The sequence below is a fragment of the Cucurbita maxima genome, unplaced genomic scaffold, assembly GCF_002738345.1.
Source record: "Cucurbita maxima cultivar Rimu unplaced genomic scaffold, Cmax_1.0 Cma_Scf00012, whole genome shotgun sequence".
NCBI lineage: Eukaryota > Viridiplantae > Streptophyta > Magnoliopsida > Cucurbitales > Cucurbitaceae > Cucurbita > Cucurbita maxima.
The window spans coordinates 1,516,301-1,536,213 of NW_019272028.1; the positions used below are offsets into that span (position 1 = coordinate 1,516,301).

General features: G+C 38.7%; 4 protein-coding genes across 4 annotated transcripts; 1 reads left to right on the forward strand and 3 right to left on the reverse strand.

Moving 5' to 3' along the window:
* Positions 1-2,084: 2,084 nt before the first annotated feature.
* On the reverse strand, positions 2,085-4,358 carry LOC111487419 (GDSL esterase/lipase At3g27950-like). The gene is made up of 5 exons (XM_023134816.1): positions 3,836-4,358; positions 3,455-3,655; positions 3,171-3,343; positions 2,526-2,793; positions 2,085-2,450 (listed from the first exon to the last, which is right to left on the reverse strand). Exons 1-5 carry the CDS (start codon positions 4,233-4,235, stop codon positions 2,197-2,199), a joined length of 1,296 nt encoding a protein of 431 aa, XP_022990584.1. The 5' UTR covers positions 4,236-4,358; the 3' UTR covers positions 2,085-2,196.
* A 662-nt stretch (positions 4,359-5,020) lies between these two features.
* LOC111487414 (L-aspartate oxidase, chloroplastic-like) lies at positions 5,021-9,512 on the reverse strand. The gene is made up of 8 exons (XM_023134809.1): positions 9,135-9,512; positions 8,475-8,615; positions 7,736-8,090; positions 7,407-7,649; positions 7,208-7,264; positions 7,017-7,097; positions 6,880-6,941; positions 5,021-6,259 (listed from the first exon to the last, which is right to left on the reverse strand). The coding sequence occupies exons 2-8, from the start codon at positions 8,606-8,608 to the stop codon at positions 5,248-5,250; spliced, it is 1,944 nt and encodes a 647-aa protein (XP_022990577.1). The 5' UTR covers positions 8,609-8,615; positions 9,135-9,512; the 3' UTR covers positions 5,021-5,247.
* Positions 9,513-11,456: 1,944 nt separating this feature from the next.
* LOC111487418 (protease Do-like 1, chloroplastic) lies at positions 11,457-16,537 on the forward strand. The gene is made up of 8 exons (XM_023134815.1): positions 11,457-11,941; positions 12,049-12,171; positions 13,593-13,764; positions 14,826-14,863; positions 14,939-15,137; positions 15,221-15,373; positions 15,519-15,653; positions 16,390-16,537. The coding sequence occupies exons 1-8, from the start codon at positions 11,511-11,513 to the stop codon at positions 16,465-16,467; spliced, it is 1,329 nt and encodes a 442-aa protein (XP_022990583.1). The 5' UTR covers positions 11,457-11,510; the 3' UTR covers positions 16,468-16,537.
* Positions 16,538-17,214: 677 nt separating this feature from the next.
* On the reverse strand, positions 17,215-18,159 carry LOC111487569. Its single transcript, XM_023135019.1, has one exon. The coding sequence runs from the start codon at positions 18,157-18,159 to the stop codon at positions 17,215-17,217; it is 945 nt and encodes a 314-aa protein (XP_022990787.1).
* Between the last annotated feature and the right edge of the window lie 1,754 nt (positions 18,160-19,913).

Sequence of the window (19,913 nt, forward strand, 5' to 3'; positions counted from 1 at the left end):
ATTCCTATTCTTTAACATTATTTGTCAAAAAAAAAAATTCAAATATTCAAATATTCATATTCTTACCCTTTTATCTGTCCAAAAAACTCTTTTTTTTTTTTTATCTAAAGTAAAAAAATGAGAAATTTTGTTTTCTTTTTCCTTTTTCGTTCTACAAAAGTAAGAAACAGAATAACAAAAGGTAAAAGAAATGAAAAGTCCTTTAAAGATTTAAATTTAATTTATCCTTAAACTATACAAAAAAAAAAAAAAAAAAAAACAAATCATAATATGTAAACACACAATTCTAAGATTAAATCAAAACAACATAACTTAGTACTGGGACATGGATTTCATGTTTGACTTTTAGAAACGTGGGAGAGAAATGGTGAGACATTCTTTTGACAAAATGGGTTTTGTCTTTGATGAAGAGAATAGAACAAAGTTGCAATTCAAATGGGAAGGAACCATTATTCTGTGTTGCTCTTTTTGTGGCTCACTGCCACTTACAGGTATCTTCCCAAGTCAACTCTATTTGCTTATCTTAAGTAACACAAGAGGACACTCCATGAACGGACGTTGCAGCCCATTTGGACCAATATCATTTGTTATTGTCTACTTTGAGTATAAGCTCTCACTTTTGACTTCATCCATGGATCTTGTTTTGGTTGCATTCCCATCGTTTGCTTTTAGTTTCACTTAACGGGTCGGATATGAATAAAGATGAATGGAAGAATCTAGCAAATGGGAGGGATTTTGACTTTGAAAAAGGTAGAGTTCAAAGGTAGAGTGGGGATCAGTCAAATAGGAGATTCTTTGGGCTTGAAAAATAAATGTGAACCATATCAGCAGGGGATCTTGATAGGGATCCTTCTTTGAAGATACCAGGAAACAAAAAAGGTGAAAGAATAGTTGATAATCATGTTATTCTGAGCGTTTTCAATTCAATGTAGAGACATCCCACGTTGGTTGGAGAGGAGAACGAAACATTTTTTATAAAAGTGTGAGAAACTCTCCTTAACAAATGCATTTTAAAAACTTTGAAGAGTGGGGTTGATAATGTGGAACCCTATCTAGCTTTTGAGAGTTCCGCTAACATCCCTCAAAAGCTCTCTCTCCAAAGGGGTGGATGGTAAGATCCCACATCGGTTGGAGAAGAAAACGAACAGAGTCATTCTTTATAAAAGTGTGGAAAGCTTTCTCTAACAGACGTGTTATAAAAACTTTGAGGGGAAGCCCAAAGAATATGCTAGCGATGGATTTGAGCGGTTACATAAGGCTAAAAGTTGTTACACAAGGATAAGGAGATCATTATATATAGAGTTTTCTTTATCATTCTTTGCTTGAAATCTTAAACTTGACACCCTCCATGGATAATCAGATGGCGAGGACAACGAAGCATACATTATAAAGGTATGGAAACCTCTTCCTAATAGACGCGTTTTAAAACCATGAGACTAACGGCGATACGTAACGGGTCAAAGTAGATAATATCTACTAGCGATGGATTTAGACTGTTACAAATGGTATCAAAGTCAGACACCAAACGGTATACCAACGAGGACATTGGGCTCTAAAGGAGGTGGATTGTGAGATCCCACATTGGTTATTACAAATGGTATCAGAGGCAAACACCAGACGGTATGCCAATGAGAATGTTGGGCTCTAAGGGAGGTGGATTGTGAGAGCCCACATTGGTTGTTACAAATGGTATCAAAGGCAGACACCAGACAGTATGCCAACAAGGACGTTGGGCTCTAAAGGAGGTGGATTGTGAGATCCCACATTGGTTGGAGAGGGGAACGAAGCATTCCTTATAAGGGTGTGAAAACTTTTCCCCAGTGGACACATTCTAAAACTTTGAAGGGAAACTCTAAAGAGGGCAATATTTACTAGCGGTAGGCTTGGACTGTTGCAACTACGAATCTAGCAAGTGCACCATGGAAAAGATTGAACCCTCTTGACCAAAAGCACACAAGCATATTGTAACTTCTAAGGGCCTCAAATTTTTTGGAAGAAAAAATGGAGTACAAAGAAATGAGTGGTTGATAATAGATGACAAGAATTCCAAAGCAAACAGGAAGCAAAAATGAGTGGAGAATCACTTGACAACCACATATTATATTGCTCACATGATAAGTTAAAAGCTTGCTGATTCAATGTTAAGCATTTTCTTGAGAAGAATCAACAAGTAATTCATCAAACTTACTGTCATTATCATACATTATGAGCAGCTTGACAAGCTTTATCAATCGACAATGGTGGGTCTGAAAATGAACCATTCAAAATGTGGGTAGCAATCCACAAGTTTGCAGCCTCAGAGTAGTGTATGCCATCCCAACTAACATGCCTTGATAGATCTTTGCAAGGATTATTCTCATAAACTGTTCCATTCACAACTTCCTTCTTCCCACAGTTAATATTAAAGCCCTGAAAGCTCCCACAGCAAAACTTCACTGGATTAACAAAACCTGCCACCAATTCCAATACTAAAGTTAACTTCGGATCGATATTTCAAACGGACATCGAGAAAAAAAGGTGACAACCTTGTGCTTTTGCGTCGCTTATGAGCAGATATTTGGCTGAATACATGTCTACGTGTGTGATTCTAGCTTGAGGAAGCTTTTTCCTTAGCTCTAGCAGCAGATTCTTAAGCTGTCGGTTGAGTTCTCGAGCGACTTCATTTGCACTCTTTACGCACCCGACACTGTCTATATTACCTGGCCTCTTGTTATCCAGAATAGCAAAAGGCAGACATCCAATTGGACCTGTGTTATGCACCCAGAAATATCTTGCCCCTTCCTTGTACAGTTGCTGAAACATACACCAAAAAGAACATCAGAGCTTTCATTAAAGTTTCTCAAAGTGTTTTTGTAACGACCTGATTTTCAGCACACTGCATCGGTCAGAGTCATCACTTAACAACAAAAAAATGTATAATTTAAAATACATGCAAACATGCATTTGTAACAGCCCAAGCCCAAGCCCAAGCCCAAGCCCAAGCCCACCGCTAGTAGATATTGTCCTCTTTGGCTTTTTACTCGAGGTTTTAAAATGCGTATGTTAGGGAGAGGTTTTCACACCCTTATATAAGGAATGTTTCGTTCCCCTCTCCAACCGATGTGTGTGCGGAAAGTCGGGTCATTACAGTTTTTATGTGCATTGTTGAGTGAGTGATTTAGATTGCCTACTTCCACAGCTTCAGAGAATGTGTTTAGTATATCTGGAATTGAAGCTTTAACTTGTTCTTCTGATGAGTGTTGGAAACCATAGGAGAGATCGTTCTGTGCGATATCGAACGTATATAGTGCCTTCGGAAACTCCTGGGGCCTCGCTATACTTTTCATTGGTAGAGATGTCCTGTCTGTCAACAAGTAGCCAACATTTGTGTTAGAAAATTCATACAACAAAGAGAGGAAGCTCTGTTCTATTCTGAGAAGTGTAATGTGCAAAGAATAATTATTGAGAAACCGACTGTTGGAGCGGAGTCGGTTGTATAGATAGATCGAGCGGGATTTGAATTGGATGAACTGTGATACTTGGAGGCCGAGATGAAAAGGGCTGTAACCACCGGGACGAATCGACGAACCTCCTGTTGCAAAATTAGCTCCATGCCTAAAGCTTGTTCCTACTGAGTCCAGATATGCACTCAGAAATGGAAGTTTCAGCTTCTCAGCTGCAGAAGAATCACACAAATCATAAGAGCTCAAAATGGAGTTATTCAACTATGATTTTGAGTTCAAGAATAGGTGGATTCCAGTTGAATTGTGGTTCTTATTGAGCTAAGATTTACAGTGTAAGTAATTTGTGCATAACCTTCACAAACAGAGAGATATGAACAAATTTGGTAAGTTACCAATGAAGTCTATAATGAGACGGCCATCACAGGCCCTCCCAGAAGGATGTCCAAAGAAGGTTACGCCATTAGGTGACTGAATCACATTGAATGCAGCCGATATTCCTCCAGTGTCCGAGTTTGAGTCGCCGAAGTTGTACACAGCCGGAAACCCACAACCGGAGCCGCTGCCGCCAGCCAACGCCACCGTTCGTCCCACTAAACCCAGAAACAGAAACACCAACACACGACGGAGCTTAAGTGGGTCCATAATTTTCCACCACGCTAAGCAAGAGCAATGCCTCTCAGACTTTGAATGGTTTGATAGGCAACTTGGGATAATGGGAAGTAGCGGCGCACTGAGACGAAATAAGCGGACAGTGGATTTTAGATGGATTGAACTTGGAGAAGGGTACGACATAGGGGGCCACAAGCGTGGACAAGGGAGAAGAAAATTGAAAATTGAGCATCATTGAGATAGTACAACAGATCTTTGTATTTTTCTGAACATGTTAATCACATGACAGGGATTTGTCCATGGCCAAGAAATTTCCCAAACCCAATGAGTCGTAACAACCTAAATCCATCACTAGCCAATAATGTCCTATTTGAGCTTTCTCTTTCCTTCCGTTCAAGAGATTTTTAAAACGTGTCTGCTAGTGAGAGGTTTTCACACCCCAATACTTTGCTCTCTTCTACAACTAATGTGAAATCTCACAATTCACCCTATTCGAGCCCAACATCCTTGCTGGCATTCGTTCCTCTCTCTGATCGATGTGGGATCTCACAATTCACTCCTTCCGGGGCCCAGCGTCCTCGCTAGCACACCGCCTGGTGTCCACCCTCCTTTGAGGCTCAGCATCCTCACTGGCACACCACCCGGTGTCTGGCTCTGATACCACTTATAATAGCTCAAGTTCACCATTAGCAGATATTGTCATCTCTGGACTTTCCCTTCCGAGCCTTCTCTCAATGTTTTAAAATACATTTGGTAGGGAGAGGTTTCCACACCCTTATAAGTAATGCTTCGTTCACCTCTCCAACCGATATGAGAGGAAACTAGACGCGTTTTAAAAACCTTGAAGGAAAGCTCAAGAAGAACAATATCTGTAGCAGTAGACTTGGACAGTTACGTGAGTCATTCACCTTCTCACAATAAAAAAAAATCAAAGATAGGGAGAAAATCTTCAAAGCTCTTGCAAACAATTCAACAATCTCAAAATCATAGATACTAAATAATTTGATGTTTAGAAACATAGAAACTACTAGGCAGGAGAACCTTTCAGTAAAACCTTGTATGCAATAAAAGCTGCAAGTTGCACATAAGATATGTAACCATAGGCAAATGAGGCTACACAAAAGAATGATAACTCTGTCAATGAATATAATGATTTAGGCAGTACCATGTTTGCCATAGCAGACAGTATTTACTACTACGACACAGGTTGCCAGTGAAGCTGTCTTGAGCTCCAAGTACTTTTGGTGGGTGAACAAGGAAGTATAATGGTCGGAAGCCTCTTGCTCTCCTCGAGATGAGGAAAATCGATTGTATAATGAAGCCCACGGCTCTCTTGCCGAGCGAGGGCGCTGCTAACAACTAGCTTTGCGCAGCAAAACAGGTTCCTCATTTCACAAACCTGCAGAGCCACCATTGTTGGCTCCCATCCTTGATGAAACAAGTACTCCTCCCATGTTGCTTCTAGTTCACTGATCTTCAGCTCAGCAGTCTCGAGCCTGGTGGTTGACCGAACAATTCCGACATACTTCCACATGATTAGTTGTAATTGTTTCCTTACGTCATTTGTCATTGATATGATTCTGCTCATGAAATGGTTTCCAAGGGACATGGGAACAAATGGTCTAGCCCACCTATTCAAGGCACTGGAATCAAAACTTGAGCTCTTCATATGAACAACAGAGGGCTCAACTGCCCTTCGTGCAAAAACTAGAGCTTCGAGCAATGAGTTGCTAGCTAGACGGTTAGCTCCGTGTAAACCCGTGCAAGCAACCTCACCGGCCACATATAGACCCTGCACATTAGTCTCTCCCTGAAGCCCTGCACGAACTCCTCCACAGATGTAATGGGCAGCAGGAACTACTGGGATTGGCTGGCATGTAATGTCCAAACCATACTTGAGGCACTCAGCAGCAATGTTGGGGAAATGAGAGAGAATACTTTCCCTGGGTTTGTGACTAATATCTAGTAGCACATACTTCTCATTTCGCTTTTTCAGCTGGTCGTCTATGCTTCTAGCCACGACATCTCTGGGGGCGAGCTCGGCTCTCTCATCATACAACGGCATGAATCTTTCCATACTTAAATTGTACAGGATACCGCCATCACCCCTAACGGCTTCAGTAATAAGAAAAGCGTTTTCTCTCGGCTTGTCTGGTCTGACTGGAAGGCCCTCATCAGCTAAGGCAGTTGGGTGGAACTGCACAAATCTGCATTAGATAGCAAATTTAATTAGAACCATGACTCCAATCATCCTTAATCATTCCCCAAATCGACCGGAGAAAATGAAGCAAAACTACAAATTAACCAACAACACAAGAACGAAGCTACTCCTGCATCCTCAAAGCGATACTTGGAAGGTAAGATGATGTGTCTTTCAATTGTTTATTTGGGTATTTTATTGTCTAATTGCAACGCCTCAAGCCCACTGCTAGCAGATATTGTCCTCTTTCGGCTTTTCTTTTCGAGCTTCCCCTCAAGATTTTTAAAACGTGTCTACTAGAGAGAGGTTTTCACTCCTTTATAAAGAATGTTTTGTTCCCCTCTTCAACTGATGTGGAATCTCACCATCCACCCCCTCTTCGGGGCCCAGCGTCTTCACTGACACACCACCCGGTATCCCACCCTGGTGTCTCTAATATAATTGTTTATTGTGTCTTTTAATTGTAGGAGTAGAATTTGGCAATGTGTAGCATTCATTCCCTATGGAAAATGATAATTGTACTTACAACGATTCGTATACTTGGGAAACCGAGCAACGCTTATCAACCAAATTCAGCAACAATCATGATGCATAAAATAAATCACAATAACTGAGATGGTTACTCACTCCATGTTGGAAATTACAGCTTGAGCTCGATGAGACATGGCAATTCCATCTCCTGTGGCAACCTTTAAGCAAATACCAACCAACATTAGTATAATTAGTTTCATTTAGAAGGTTGTAGATCGGGAAACGAAAAGTACCGGGGGATTCGTTGTTGATGGATACATATGTCCAGCTCCACCTGAGGCAAGTAAAGTCACCTTTGAAATAAACCGTGTTACCTGGAAGTACACGAGAAAAACGACGTTAAAAAGCAGAATACATGAATTGACTAAGACTCAGAATTGCGTCCTGATAATTTGATATGTTTTGGGATGAATTGAGACATCACCTCCAGTGTCTCGGCGTTCAAAGTATCAACGCCAACACATACAATGTCAGAACCATCCTGCAACATTAGCAACATCATTTCATGTTACTGCATTCTAAAGCATTTGATTTGTACTTTGATATTACTCTGATGTCTAAATTTCCCACGTTTTTTTCGATACAATCGCTAAAATCAGAAGAAACAACAGACGAAAGCAAACCTCGAAAGTTAGCAAGTCAATTGCAAAATGGTGCTGAAACACAAAAATGTTAGGATCCCTAACAACTGCCTCCAAAAGAGCCCGCTCGATTTCCCTTCCAGTCATATCTGCAGCATGAACAATCCGACGATGAGAGTGTCCCCCTTCCCTTGCTAGATGCAAGTTACCATCTTCCCCATGGTCGAACGATGCGCCCATAGCAATCAACTCTCTGATTCTGTCAGGTCCTTCTGTACATACAACCTAAAGAAAATAGGCAACTTCAATAGAAAGAAAGAAAGAAAGAAAGAAAAATGGTATTGAAACTTATGATAAGCTGGAAAACATACTCTAACTGTCTCCTCGTCGCACAGATGAGCTCCGGCTACAATGGTGTCCTGCACATGACTTTCAACAGAGTCTGAAGGACAAAGAACAGCACTAACACCACCTTGAGCATAATTTGTGTTGCTCTCATGAGGCTCAGCCTTGGTAATCACAGCTACAGACCCGTGTTTCGCAACTTCAAGAGCATAACGAAGGCCAGCAACTCCGCTACCAATAATAACAAAATCAAAATATTTCGTTGAACCGTCATTCAAGCACGCTGAAGCGACTGTAGTCGGAGTTCTCCATTTCTCATTAATTGTAGGTTGGGAAGTCTTGCTGCTTTGTAAATGTGAGAACTTACTTAACCTATGCAACCTGAATAATCGTGTCAAACAATAAGTAACATGAAGTCCATGGTGTTAAACAGGTAAAAAGTATGCATCAATTCGTCGAACATAAATCGATGCAAGATAGGAACAAAAGTATCAAACAAGAAAAAACTGTCTTATGCAAAGCTCTTCAGTGTAATGTCAAAGTTCAGTGGATATAAAGAGAATCCACTCCCCCATCCCGTCATATTAGGACGATAATTTCTGATATCAACTCTATAAATATGAGATACCTAGGTACTGTTCAGTTGGAACCCATCAACAAACATGATATTGACAAAATGATAGAAGTGATCCAGGCAGGAATGCAGTAAACCACAGTTTGTTTTGATCATTATATTCGTCTATGTTCAGTATCTATGTTCCGTACCGTGAGAACTCATCCTGCAAGCATCTTTTGAAAGCTATACTAGCATCCCATTGGGCTTTTCTACAACCTTGCCACTTCAAGTCTACCGCCCTGCAGAACAGTTTGCAGCTTCCAACAGGTATACAAATCGCCATCGCAGCCCTTCAGCCAACAAGAGTAAGAGAAATCACATGTCAGTGCTTCCTATGAGACATTTCGTTTCGAAATCTTATTCGATTCTCAGAGACAACAGGCATGGTTCATAAAGAAACAAGAACATAAAGCAGGAAACAATTGTTAGCATAAATCACTTCCAAGTATCCAAAGTGTCTAAAGAGATGTAAAAACGGCTTAGCTACTCTTCTTCATTGCATGCACTGCCTTCTTCCATTCATTCAAGAGCTTTCTTTATCCCTTAGAAATTCCCACAAGCCAATTCACGTTCTACTTTGAAATTCATATGAAAACTGACCCAGTTCAAGTAATCATGATCTCAATCCCTCAAAATTGATAAAACTAACAAAAAGGAAAAAAGATTCTAAAGGGCAAAAAATCAACATCCACCGTTCAAACGGGGGTAAAACAGATATGAATCTGGTTGACATGGAAAACTGGATTTCCCTTCTGAAAGATAAAACAGAGTGAAATATCGAACAACATAAATGAAATGGTGAGAAATACCTGCGAAAACCGCAAGAAGACGTTGAATCAAACAGCTAAAATGAAGGGTCTTCTCTGGGTTTCAGAGACTTAAAACAGAGCAGCCGAACCAAGGACTAAATCTCAATCTGGGTTTTGTTATTGCTGATTATGCAGACAAGGGGACGTAAGGAACGCAAGAACAAGAACAAATACGAGGAGAAAAATAAGAACAGAGAGAGAGATTCGGATTAACTACAAGGAAGAGAAATTGCAGGAATTAATAGGGAAGAAGTGAATGGGGAAATGGAGTTGAAACGGAATGGCAAAGAAGCAGAGGCGCAGAAAGGTTGCCCACTGTTTTCCTGGTGCGCCACGCCCATGAAGTTGGCGCCATCCCATTCTTATATGCAGCCATCACAATTCCCTATTGTAATAGCCATATGTGCTCCTTGTCGTCTTCCTTTTTACCTTTTTTTACTCATCAAGTGAATCCACCCTCAGAATCAACAAAAGCTCACTTTTTTTCTCCTCTTATGGTTGGTTGTAGGTGCCTTGATCTGACCATATCATATAATTGTCGCCTAATAACTATTATATCTCGACTCAAAACTATTCATACTCTTTAACAATTCTAGGTATAATATTTATTTTTCTTTCGGGTGTCGACCCGATGATGCAAAATTTATGAATATATTTTATTTGGTAATTAATTTCATTTTGATTTAGGAAGAGAAAAAGAAAAGAGTAAAAGAGGATGGGAAGAGTCAACATAAGTGGGCAAAGCAAAAAGGGGGAAATATTATGGTGGGTGACATGGAGGCTTGTGAGCCACAATGATGAAAAGGGAATTTGGAGGCCACTAGCATTCCAAGTCTTGTTATAATATAAATAAAGAAATGCAGTAAAAATGCCATCTTTTTAGGGAAAGTGACTCAAATTAACTTAGCATTTGAGGAATGGTTTGAATATAATTGAGGGCCACTTCCACAATGAGCAAAGGAGTTCAGTAGAGATAGCATCTGCTTAAGTCCAGACATTTTAATGGTCTTCACAGCTATATACTCGTAATAATCTAAATCTACTTTGGCCTTTTATGTATCGTTGTTAGATTTACGGTTTGAAAACGCATATGTTAGGGAGAGGCTTCCACACCCTCGTAAAAAATGATTTGTTTCTTTCTCCAACCGATATGAGATCTTATAATCCACTCTCCTTGGGTGCTCATGTCCTTGCTGACACATCGTTTGGTATTTAACGCGTTTTAAACATGAAGCTGACGACGATACGTAATCGACCAAAACGGACAATACTATTAGCAGTAGATTTAGGCTGTTATAGAAGCTCTCTACAGTAAAACTTAGGAAGTGCCCAATTTCTTTGATTTCAACCTAGTTGAGTTTGAAGTTAAGCCCACTATTATTTAAGCACTTTTCTGGGCTGTTTTTGTGTGTAAGTTTCTAATGTTCTTTCAATCTAATATTGTTTTAGAGTTTTAGAGTTGATATTGCCAAACTAGAACATAGTGTTCCTATTAAGAGAGTTTGTGCGGCAGAATTATACACGGAGAAATGTTAGCTACGTGGTTGGAATATAACTATCTATCTGCTACCTTCATTTTGTTGCCAACATTTTTGTATGCAACCATCCCATGTAAACTGGTATCTACCTTGGATGAACTGCACATTAGTTTTAAAGACAAACTTTCTAGAGCGACACTACATATATTAAATTCAGGATTAAGATACGTGGAACTAGTTTTGAAATTTGAAATTTTGTAAGATAAGAACATCTCCTGTTAGAAGGTGAAAAGGGAAGACGAAAGATCCTCTCGCAGGCATGAGATATCCGTTAACCAAAGAGCTTACTGAAAAGTGACTCAAAAGTTAAAATGGACGTTATAAGAGCTATTACATTAGATCTCGATAAACATCACAAGGGAGCTAAAATGATATGCATCTTCTAATGTCGCTAGCACTCCTTATTTATAACCTAGACACCCCTAATGAATTAGCAAGCCGCCCCTAATGAACCATCACCCCGTCCTTACCAATCTCCCTCACATAGCTCGCACTCAAGGAAAAGGGGAAGAGAATAAGTAATAGAAATGGGCTATGAATTATTGATCAATTTTATCAAAATAAGTAATAGAAATTTTGATTTTTTAACATCTAATCAAAAGTTTCATGTTCTATAAACACAAAATTCAAAATTATAGTCTTAAATATGATCATAAATATATAAACATATGGAAGGAATAAACAAATGCAGTACATACGTGACCAAAAAATTGCAGGTAGTACACGGTGGACAAAAGAATTTGGGACGCCAAATTTATTATAATTTTAATATTATCATAAAGCAGGCTGAACTGAGTTGAGCGATCCAATTTGCATCAACTGTCCAAGCAGAAAAGTGATGGCTGCTGCATTTTCCCTCGCTTCCACTTTCTTCCATTTCTCCCCACTTTCTCGGCCTCCAAACGGAAGACCCACTTCCTTCTTTCTCTCTAAATCCATCCCTTTTCACAATTTCTCGAACCCCAGCTGCCATTTTAGATACCCCATCTTCTCTCTTCTCGGCCACACCAAGAAGCGCAATCAAATTTCAGCTACAACTGACACAAAACTCACCAATCCCTCGAACCCCTTTGCTTCAATTTGCGAGTCGCTGCTAATTTTCACCACTTCGGTGTTCTTGTCCTTTTCTCTCTTTGTTACAGATGTTGATCCGGCGGCTGCTTTTGTTGTCACCACTCCTAGAAAATTGCAGACGGATGAGCTCGCAACAGTTCGTCTCTTTCAGGAGAACACTCCTTCTGTAGTTTATATCACAAATCTTGCTGCAAGGTAATTCTCCTTTTGGATTTGAGTTCTGATTATAACTTGGGTCGTTTCTTGGAGGTCTAATTTTGGTGCGATGGTCAATTTGAAATGTGATTTTGATGTGGGTTTAGGCAGGATGCTTTTACACTAGACGTGTTGGAGGTACCACAAGGATCGGGTTCTGGATTTGTGTGGGATAAAGATGGAAATATTGTCACCAATTACCATGTAATTCGTGGTGCTTCTGATCTCAGGTTAGTCATGAACACTCTTTAGTGACTTTATGTATAACTTCCATGGTATTCATTTGTGTGTTCATTACCTTGGGGGCTTTATCCATTTAAGGCTGCGGTATTAATAGGATATGAAGCATCACCAAAATATTTAATTGTAGAACCAATATGTTGCAAATGGTCCTCAGAAAATGCTTTTAGCCTTAATATTTTTAAGAAAGGTGTTGTAACAGCCCAGCCAAGCCCACCACTAGTAGATATTGTCATTTTTGGGCTTTCTCTCCCGAGCTTCTTCTCAAGGTTTTAAAACGCGTCCACTAGGGAAAGGTTTCCACACTCTTATAATGAATGCTTCCTTCACCTCTCCAACTGATGTGGGATCTCACTATCCATCCCCTTGGGGGCCCAACGTCCTCGCAGGCACACCACCCAGTGTCTGACTCTAATATCATTTGTAACAGCACAAGTCCATCACTGGCAAATATTGTCCTATTTGGGCTTTCCCTCGAGGTTTTAAAATGCGTTCACTAGGGAGAGGTTTCCACACCCTTATAAGGAATGTTTCGTTTCTCTCTCCAACCAATGTGGGATCTCATGATCCACCCTCCTTGGGGGCCCAACATCCTCGCTGGCACACCACCTAGTGTCTAGCTTTGATACCATTTGTAACAACCCAAACCCTTCGCTAAGAAATATTGTCCTCTTTGGGCTTCCCCTTCCAAGCTTTTCCTCAAGGTTTTAAAATGCGTCCACCAGATAGAAGTTTCACCTCTCCAACCGATGTAGGATCTCACAATCCACCCCTCTTGGGGCCCAGCGTCCTCGCTGACACACCACCCAGTGTCTGGCTCTGATACCATTTGTAATAGCACAAGTCCACCGCTAGCAGATATTGTTCTCTTTGGGCTTTCCCTTCCGAGCTTTCCCTCAAGGTTTTAATACGCGTTCACTAGGGAGAGGTTTCCACCCTTTCTCCAACCGATGTGGGATCTCACGATCCACCCCCCTTGGGGCCCAATGTCCTCTCTGGCACACCACCTGGTGTCTAGCTTTGACACCATTTGTAACAGCCCAAGCCCTTCGCTAGCAAATATTGTCCTCTTTGGGCATTCTCTTCCGGGCTTTTCCTCAAGGTTTTAAAACGCGTCCATCAGGGAGAGGTTTCCTCTCTCCAACCAATGTGGGATCTCACATGTGCAGCCACATTCGGCATAACTGTGTCGTATTGTTTGGCTATTTGATTTTGTTTTCGTGGTTATGTATTGTGAGTAATGTCTTTGAAATGTATATTATATAGCTCTTTTTGCCTCAGGAACATGAAAAGAATAGCATCAAGTTCTTTTATTATTTGTAATGAGTTAAAGTTTTGTATTTGAATTTAGACTTGAGACTTAGTGTGGCACCTCATTATTCACATTTAAACTGGTTTTAGTTTTGTACAGAGTCACTCTAGCTGACCAAACTACTTTCGATGCCAAAGTTGTTGGATTCGACCAAGACAAGGATGTTGCTGTCTTGCGTATCGATGCACCAAAAGACAAACTAAGACCTATACCTGTTGGTATCTCAGCAGATTTGCTTGTTGGTCAGAAAGTGTTTGCTATTGGAAACCCTGTGAGTTTTTCTATTCACTGCCTTAGCCATTGGGTTTATGGTGCCCATTGTCATGTTCATACATCTAATATATAGAAGTTCAGGCTACTGATGAAGCATTTTCTGCAAAGAGTGTTCACTATTAACAAGATTCTAAATTTTTTTTACTGTTGGTAATTACACAACGCTCCTCTGTTACTTGTGTATATGTAATGGTGTAATCTAAGAAATTAGTTGTAACAAGCTCATCGTTAGCAGATATTGTTCTCTTTGAACTTTCCCTTCCGGGCTTACTCTCAAGGTTTTAAAATACGTCTGCTAGGGAAAAGTTTCCACACCATTATAAGGAATGCTTTGTTCCCCTCTCCAACCAATGTTGGATCTCACAATCCACCCCCCTTGGGGGCCCAGTGTCCCCGCTGGCACACTACTCGGTGCCAGGCTCGGATACCATTTGTAATAGTCCAAGCCCACCGCTAGCCGATATTGTCCTCTTGGACTTTCCCTTCTGGGCTTCCCCACAAGGTTTTAAAACGTGTCTGTTAAGGAGAGGTTTTCACACCCTGATAAGGAATGTTTCGTTCTCCTCTCCAACCAATGTGGGATCTCATAATCCACCTCCCTTGGGGCCTAGCATCCCCACTAGCACACTACTCGGTGCCTGGCCCTGATACCATTTGTAACAGCTTAAGCCCACCGCTAGCATGTATTGTCCTCTTTGAGCTTTCCCTTATGAGCTTCCTCTAAAAATTTTAAAATGCGTCTGCTAGGGAGAGGTTTCCACACCCTTATAATGAACGTTTCGTTCCCCTCTCCAACCAACGTGGGATCTTACATTAGTGAAAAGAGCACCCCAACTCAAAGCAAAGATTTTGGCATCCCAGGTCTTGGGCTTCACATATAAAAATATACAAATTTTTGTATTAGAAAAAGAACTCCGGTTTAGATCATCATTAGAACTCCGGTTTAGATCATCATTTTTTCCATTGGCTCTAAAGCCAGTCTCATCAGGGTAGCTTCTTTATTGTCTTGTACATTTCCCCACTTGATGTCCTAAAATATAAACATTATTGTCGATGCAGTTCGGACTTGATCATACTCTTACGACTGGGGTAATAAGGTATGAGACCCCACAGATTTGACCATACACTATATTAATATATCATATACTAAGCATTCATCTTGCTCTTGACAGTGGCCTTCGCAGAGAAATTAGTTCTGCTGCTACTGGTAGGCCCATTCAAGATGTAATTCAGACAGATGCAGCCATTAATCCAGGAAACAGTGGAGGCCCGCTTCTCGATAGCTCGGGAAACCTCATCGGAATAAACACAGCAATATATTCTCCATCTGGGGCATCCTCAGGTGTTGGATTTTCAATCCCAGTTGACACTGTTAGTACACATATGACATATCTTACAAGCTGCTGAAGTTCCCTTGATTTGAAGAAGTATTCATCAACATTCTGTCAATGTAGGTGAGCGGCATTGTTGATCAGTTGGTGCGATATGGGAAGGTGACAAGACCGATATTAGGAATCAAGTTTGCTCCCGATCAGTCTGTCGAACAGTTGGGCGTAAGCGGAGTGCTTGTTTTGGATGCTCCTGCAAATGGTCCTGCTGGGAAAGCTGTATTAGTTTCCTCTCTTTTTCTCTCTGCATTTCTATTCTAATACCTATAGCGTTTCATTGTTCCTTTATAGTTCCAAGAACTTTAAAAGACCTCCAACCTCATTACTTAAGTTCAAGAAGATTTGATCACTTCACATTATGCAGGGCCTGCTACCGACTAAGAGGGATGCTTATGGTAGACTGATATTGGGAGACATAATAACGTCGGTGAATGGGAAGAAGGTCACTAATGGAAGCGATTTGTACAGAATTCTTGACCAGTGTAAAGTTGGTGAGAAGGTAATCTGAACTTTCCTGTTTCATTTTTTTTCTTTAGCTTGTTGAAACTCTTAGCTTAAGGCATTTGTGACAACCAAGTCCACCGCTAGCAAATATTGTCCTCTTTGGAATTTGCCTCTCGGGTTCCCCTCAAAATTTTAAAACGCATATACTAGAGAGAGGTTTCCACACTCTGTTTTGTTCTCCTCTCCAACCCGTGGGATCTCACAATTCACCCCTTGAATATATATAAGGGCATGCCAAAAAGAAACGCCCACCATAAGAGTCCCCAAACAACCTACATGAACAAATTCCAATCCAAAAGAACTAGGGAGATGTCTAGAATGACTTAGAGAGAATATTAATGAAATTTCTCCAAAACTCTGGGTTCTGAAAAAGACAGCAAGACCCCATGTGATGAAGCCAACTACCTTAGGATATGTTGCCTCATGATCCCCATGTGGGCTTTTAGTGACAATACAAAACCATTTGGTCTCATAATTTTCAAGAAAAATTATTTTAACCACTTTGATTTAGTCCCTAAACTTTGTATAAAAAGTCATGTATACGATACCGTTCCAAGAATTAGAAACGGATTTTCACCTGAAAAATGTAGTATAACCAAATAAAAGACTCCTGGACTGCAAAGAGAATGATCCCAGTAGCATAAACCATTGATGAACTTGAATTCTTAAGAAGTATTCAAATTTTGTGACATGTTTTCATGGAAGTTTGATTGGTAACCAATTTTGCTCAGGTGATTGTGGAGGTGCTACGTGGTGATCACATGGAGAAAATTCCTGTAATTCTGGAGCCAAAGCCTGACGAATCTTGAGCCAAAAATAGTTGGACATTGTTTGTATTTTTGTACATTACATTAATCAATATTAATATACTTTTTGTAAGTAGTCCCTCTTTCATTTTCCGACTCTTAATAATAAGTTTATGGTTGAATCAATTTGAATATAGTTCAATTAGCTAAAATATACATGCTCTTGTATAACGTTAGACCTAAATGAGTTTAGTTTTCGTAATAACTATTTTAGTGTTTTAAGGATATTAGGTGTATCTTTGGAAGAGATTATGGCATCACATCAATCCACCTTTCTCGTGCCCTTCTTGTTCTCCCCCACCCATTTCCCCCAATATCCTAATCTCTCACCTTTGCTGCCACGTCATACCTTCAACCTTATCCATTTCGACCCATTTTAAAGAAAAAAAATTATTTGAAAAGACTGTCACACGTGCCATTCGATGAAAAACATCTAAATTCCAGCCTAATTTCTTTAATAACAAATTATCAAAATCTAATTATTTTAACGAATAAAGCAATGTCTTAAAAGTACATATAATTTGAATATATTTATTGATTTTTAATTACAAATAAAGTTGAAGATAAATCACCCGATTATAGAACAAACGGGAACTATATAGATATACTATATATACAGTGAAACGATTCGATCGTGCATGCGTTTAAAGATCAAAACTCATGGATGATAAATCTTAATCATAAGGATTATGAAAATTAACTAAATAATTAATCTAATCCATCCATTATTAGCAGAACCTGTTGAGAGGATTAGAATGGAGGTAACGCTTTGCTCACGCTATGGACATTTGCCCAGAATCCGACGAGGTCTTGCCGGTACGGAAGGTACGATCGTCTCTTATCTCCTTCCTTCAACATTCTGTTTCGAATGTAAAACAATTCGTGCGCCGATGATGTCTTCTCGACCACGCCTCTTTTGACCTTCGATTTTCCGGCGACCGCGTTGGCCTCTGGACAGCTCTTCTTTCGATTTGCTTCTTCGTTTAATTTCTCAGTTTTCTCTTCTTTCTTCGTCGTCGATTCCGATTTCGCGGACGGTGTTAAGAAGACCAGTCGATTCTTTCCTCCTTCGCTGTTGCTTCGTCGAAGCAAATTTTGAAGCCACCACCGTCTTGAAGACGAGGATCCTGATCCTGATCCTGATCCTGATCTAGTGGACTTGCTCTTCTGGCATTTTCCTCGCTCCGCCGCTTCCATTGACTTAGGCGTCCAAACGCAGTACGTTCCCGGTGGAATCATGTCCAATTCATCGGCCTCAGACGTCGAAGACGAACACGCAAGATCACGATCGAGTTCACGCTCATGCTCTCTATCATCGTTTATAAGCTTCTGTAGAGAAAACTTCGCAATTGGAGCATTTCCGTGGTTCAACTCATTAGCCTCTGTTCCATCGCTCATCTCCAACAGATGGTGATTGAAAATAGGAAAAACAGGACTAATCGGACAATCGAAAATCATTTGTTCCTCAGCCTTCTGAAACGAAACGAACTCAAAATCATCGTCCTCACCGCCATCGCCGACCATTCCTTCGAAATCCATGGCAACTCTCGCGGCGGATTCTGCAAGTCCGTTGACAGAGTAACTGTTGAAGCTAGGACAGAGATCCAAACCTTCATCTTCTTGCATAGTTGAATTAGGAGATAGTTTCTTCATGAATTGAGGCGATCCTTCTTCCTCTGTCTCTTCTGCTTCCATGGCAGACATTGAAGGAGTTAAAGCGGCTTCTTCACATTTATAGAAGCGAAGGTTGTTGAAGATTGAAAACGACATTAAAAAAAAAAAAAAAAAAAAATTCAGGCACACCAGAAATTTCTTCCGAAGGCGATAATTAGTTTTCAAAGAAAAAACAAAAGTCTTGATGGATTATAAGTCGTAATGTATTTTAATTATTATTAGATTGAAAATAACGGATTGGAAAATAAAATGGATGGATTAAGACCCAATATATTATTAATCAATATTGTGCGGCGTAGATGTTGAGCTATTTTAATTGCAAATTTGCCCTTCAATTTTACGTTATTTCTACATTGTCCCCTCAGGTCACTTTATTTACTAAACTTTAAAAAAATTAATATCTTTATGCATCTAATTAATAATTATGGTATGCTACTATATTCAATAATCTACTTTATCCTTAACATCGAATGTCATTTTTTTAATTTATTTTATTTCGACGTAAATATTTAGTATTTCTAACTCCATTATACTATATATTAAAATTATGTTATTATTTTCTTAATTAATTTTAACTTATGGTTATAAGACTAATAACAAAATTGTATTTATTTGTCCAATTAGCGACTAAATTCATAATTTTATTTTAAAATAACTAAAAAAAATAAAAAAAAACGTGTGTTTGACCCATAACATAAGAGAGCTAATTATATAACAACTTAATATAAATTATTTGCTAATTATTTTTCAATGATATTATAATAATTGGATTTATCGACCCACCAATTTATCGAAAACCCTTATTTTATGTCTAATAATGAAAAGTTAGAAGTGTTTTTATTTTTTTAAAGTATGATTAATCATTCATATATTTATTTATATGACGATAATAATATTAATTTAGTTAAAGAAGGGGGAGAGAGTTAGCATTCTATTATTGTAATTATGAATTAAAGAGAAGGCTAATTTGATAATTATATTAAATAAACCAACAATAAAAAATAAATACAGATTAAATGAAATTTATTGAATAAAGTTACCATGCATATTTTGAAAATAGAAATCGAGAACTTCTAGATTAAAGTAATAAAAAATGAGAAAAATAGATGTGACGGATATAGATATGCAAATCAATATTTAAAAAATGAATGTAGGTTAATTAACAATAAATATGAATATTTTGACTAAATCAGGCTTAACTCGGGAAAAGTCGACCAAAATTAAATATAAAAAATAAAATAAAATAGAATAATTATGAGATTATAAAAGAGAAATATTATAAAGTTAGAGAATCCTTTCATTTTGGAAGCATCTTTCATAGAGGAAAGCATCGTTGTACTTTTTAAAGAAGTTATTTGAATTATAAATTATTTTCAACTTGACATATGTCAAAATATTAGTTACAGTTAATAATTAAATAAATATTAAAATTTAAAAATTATTAATTACGTAGGTATGTAATAAATAAATAAAAATTATCAATCAGTTTAATATTAATAAGATATGTAACCTAAATATAATTTCTCACGAAATATTACTCCTCATAAAATATTATAGATTTAAATCTCTTAAAAAACTCTCCTTTCACAACTCACTTCACGAGGTCTAATTCAACATATATTTTTTTTAAATTAATGTTGAAATTTAATATAATTTTAGGTTTCTATATAATAATTAAATAAATACCAAAGTTTCCCACCCGATTATTATTAATTATATATATATATATATATATATATATATATATATTATTTTGCCATTCTCCTCCTTTTCAA